At 38.8% G+C, this 2379-nt stretch overlaps 1 protein-coding gene across 1 annotated transcript; it reads right to left on the bottom strand.

Moving 5' to 3' along the window:
• Positions 1-948: 948 nt before the first annotated feature.
• LOC104112847 (uncharacterized) lies at positions 949-1678 on the bottom strand. Its single transcript, XM_009622888.4, has one exon. It carries the CDS (start codon positions 1578-1580, stop codon positions 1122-1124), a length of 459 nt encoding a protein of 152 aa, XP_009621183.1. The 5' UTR covers positions 1581-1678; the 3' UTR covers positions 949-1121.
• Between the last annotated feature and the right edge of the window lie 701 nt (positions 1679-2379).

Raw genomic sequence — 2379 nt, 5'->3', positions numbered from 1 at the left:
CCTATAGGTGAAATTGGGTCGTGACACTGCACTTCTTGTGCAGATTTTGGAGTTGGTCCCAACTGCGTACCATAGACTTGCTCGAATTCAGCTATTCAGAGGAGACTTGAGGTATAACTGCACAGCGTCCGCAGTTCCGAAGTCCTCTTCTACCTTATCTTAGTTGTGTATTATCTTTCAAACAACTTGAATTTTTTCAAACCATTAATTGTATTATCCTAGTAGCTCGTGCACTTGTGACACCAGATTCGGGGATGTATTTTGATGATTCGGTTGTTGTGATATTCCGCACTTTATATGAGTAATTGACTTCCGCTTAAATTAATTTGTTTAAAAATGGTTAAGATTTTTCTGACGTTGGCTTGCCTAGCAAGTGAAATGTTAGGCGTCATCACGGTCCCGAAGGTGGGAATTTCGGGTCATGACAAGATGTTTTAATTTTAATGTACAAATTAATATTCAGATATGTATTCAGATTCAGACGTCTTAATCTTAATAAAAACAAATGCGGCCTTAAAAGCTCGCCAAAATTGTGATTTCTAGACAGAAATTGTGTGGCCGAGATAGATTCACGAACGACCTCGCGCTGCGCACGGCTTCAAGGCAAACACAAATGGTTAACTTTCAGTTTGATCTGGAAAGAATGGTCGGGTAGCAATCAACACCGATGGTTCTCCTCGTCGAAAAATTCTCCGGCCAAATTCGTCGAATCTTTGCCGGTGGGCAAGCCAAATCACAGCCCAAGAAAACTAGATATAAGTTCATGAAAAACGGAAGCGTGCTCTCCGTAGTCCAATCTCAGAAAATTTGGTTCTAATTCCAAGAAGATGACAAAGTTTAAGACTGGAGGGAGTTGTACGACCAATTTTCTTCAATGAATTAGAGCTATATAAAAACCATGAAATACCAATGGAATGTCGATTCTTTTAAGTAAATTCACACAAATCATTTCAGTTATAAACATACTTATAATTATTCATCATTTTAGTAATGATAATCAAGCAAAGCAGCAGATTGTTTAGTACATTACTTATTTAGGTAGTAGTTCTTTGCGCTATTTAAATAGCCAAATCCACTACCAAAACACACACATACATGATAGCATCAAATTTGTTGTAAATTTATTCCTCCAAATCCTTAAGAGCCCAGTTGAACTTCTGGCTCTGGCTGTACTGACTAGGGTGGCTGCCACCATAACCATGACCGTGATAATTCGGTGACCCCATGCCCGTGGCTGAGGACATATGGGCAGATTGTTGCATTCCACTGCCATAGCCACCATCACTATGGACCATACTGGTGTTGCTTGAAAAGTTGGTGGAGTCATGGGGCATATGCGGCCCCTGACTCCCATAATGTCCGCCATGGCCATGGCCATGACCGCCATAGTGTCCGCCATGGTGTTGGCCACCGTGACCCATCATCATGTGATTGTGAGTGGACTGACCATATGGCATGGTGGAATAGCCCGAAGGCCTTGTCAGTTGCATAGAGCCGCCATGGCTACTGTCGGAATAGCAGTTTTGCTCGTGAGCGTAGGATTGGTGCTTGTTCAACCCAAGTTGAGTTTGGAGAACCATCTTGAATATTGATGCTACTCCTAAAGATGTGAAGTTTTGAGTTTTTGCTTGGTGAGAATGTAATCTTAGCTGAGCTATATTTATAGAGTTTTGGGCATATCACGACTAGAGGATTAATGTATATTATATGGAGTAATAGACTAGAGGATTCTAATAAGATAAGAAAGGCATCTCATTCCCATTTCTGATATAGAAGTACTAAAATGGCGCATATTTCAGGGTCATCGTCTTTTGTTCTTATGCATTAAAACAAGCACCAAACTTTGTTCCCCAATACCAACTTGACATGCATGGAATTAATCCTTCTTTAGGTATACGTACTCATCATTGGTAAACCCCAGGAGTCAGGAATAACAAAATACTAATTTGAGTGGTGCAATTTAATCGAATTGTTACGAAGTAAAGCAAAATCACTACGCTTAACGAAGGACCTTCCAATCTTACTGTTAATGTGATGTGACTTGGTGGCATCAAGATGATGGTGTTGATTTCTCGGAAGTTTACTTAACTAATAAAAATTGGTTAGAAAAGTCACTCTACTTCATTTAATAACCTAAAAGTTACTCAATTTTATCTTCCAATCTACTTTATTTAACTACTATAGTCATTCACCATCTACTGCTCATAATCACCATCATCAACTAATATCACCACCAACTACTACCGCACCCACAATCACTACTATTAGACATCACCTCATTAACTATCATACAATTTTTAATTTGATTAATTAGTACTATTTGATTTGAATTTATACTTTTAATTTTTAGATAAAGGTAAGTTTTGTACATTCATACGT

The sequence above is a fragment of the Nicotiana tomentosiformis genome, chromosome 7, assembly GCF_000390325.3.
Source record: "Nicotiana tomentosiformis chromosome 7, ASM39032v3, whole genome shotgun sequence".
Lineage (NCBI taxonomy): Eukaryota > Viridiplantae > Streptophyta > Magnoliopsida > Solanales > Solanaceae > Nicotiana > Nicotiana tomentosiformis.
Note: the sequence above shows the minus strand (reverse complement) of the source record. Positions and strands in the feature narration are given on the sequence as shown.

What these genes read in the sequence shown, in the direction of transcription:
- LOC104112847 (XM_009622888.4), bottom strand. Translation starts at nt 1,580, where the DNA reads ATGGTTCTCCAAACTCAACTTGGGTTGAACAAGCACCAATCCTACGCT.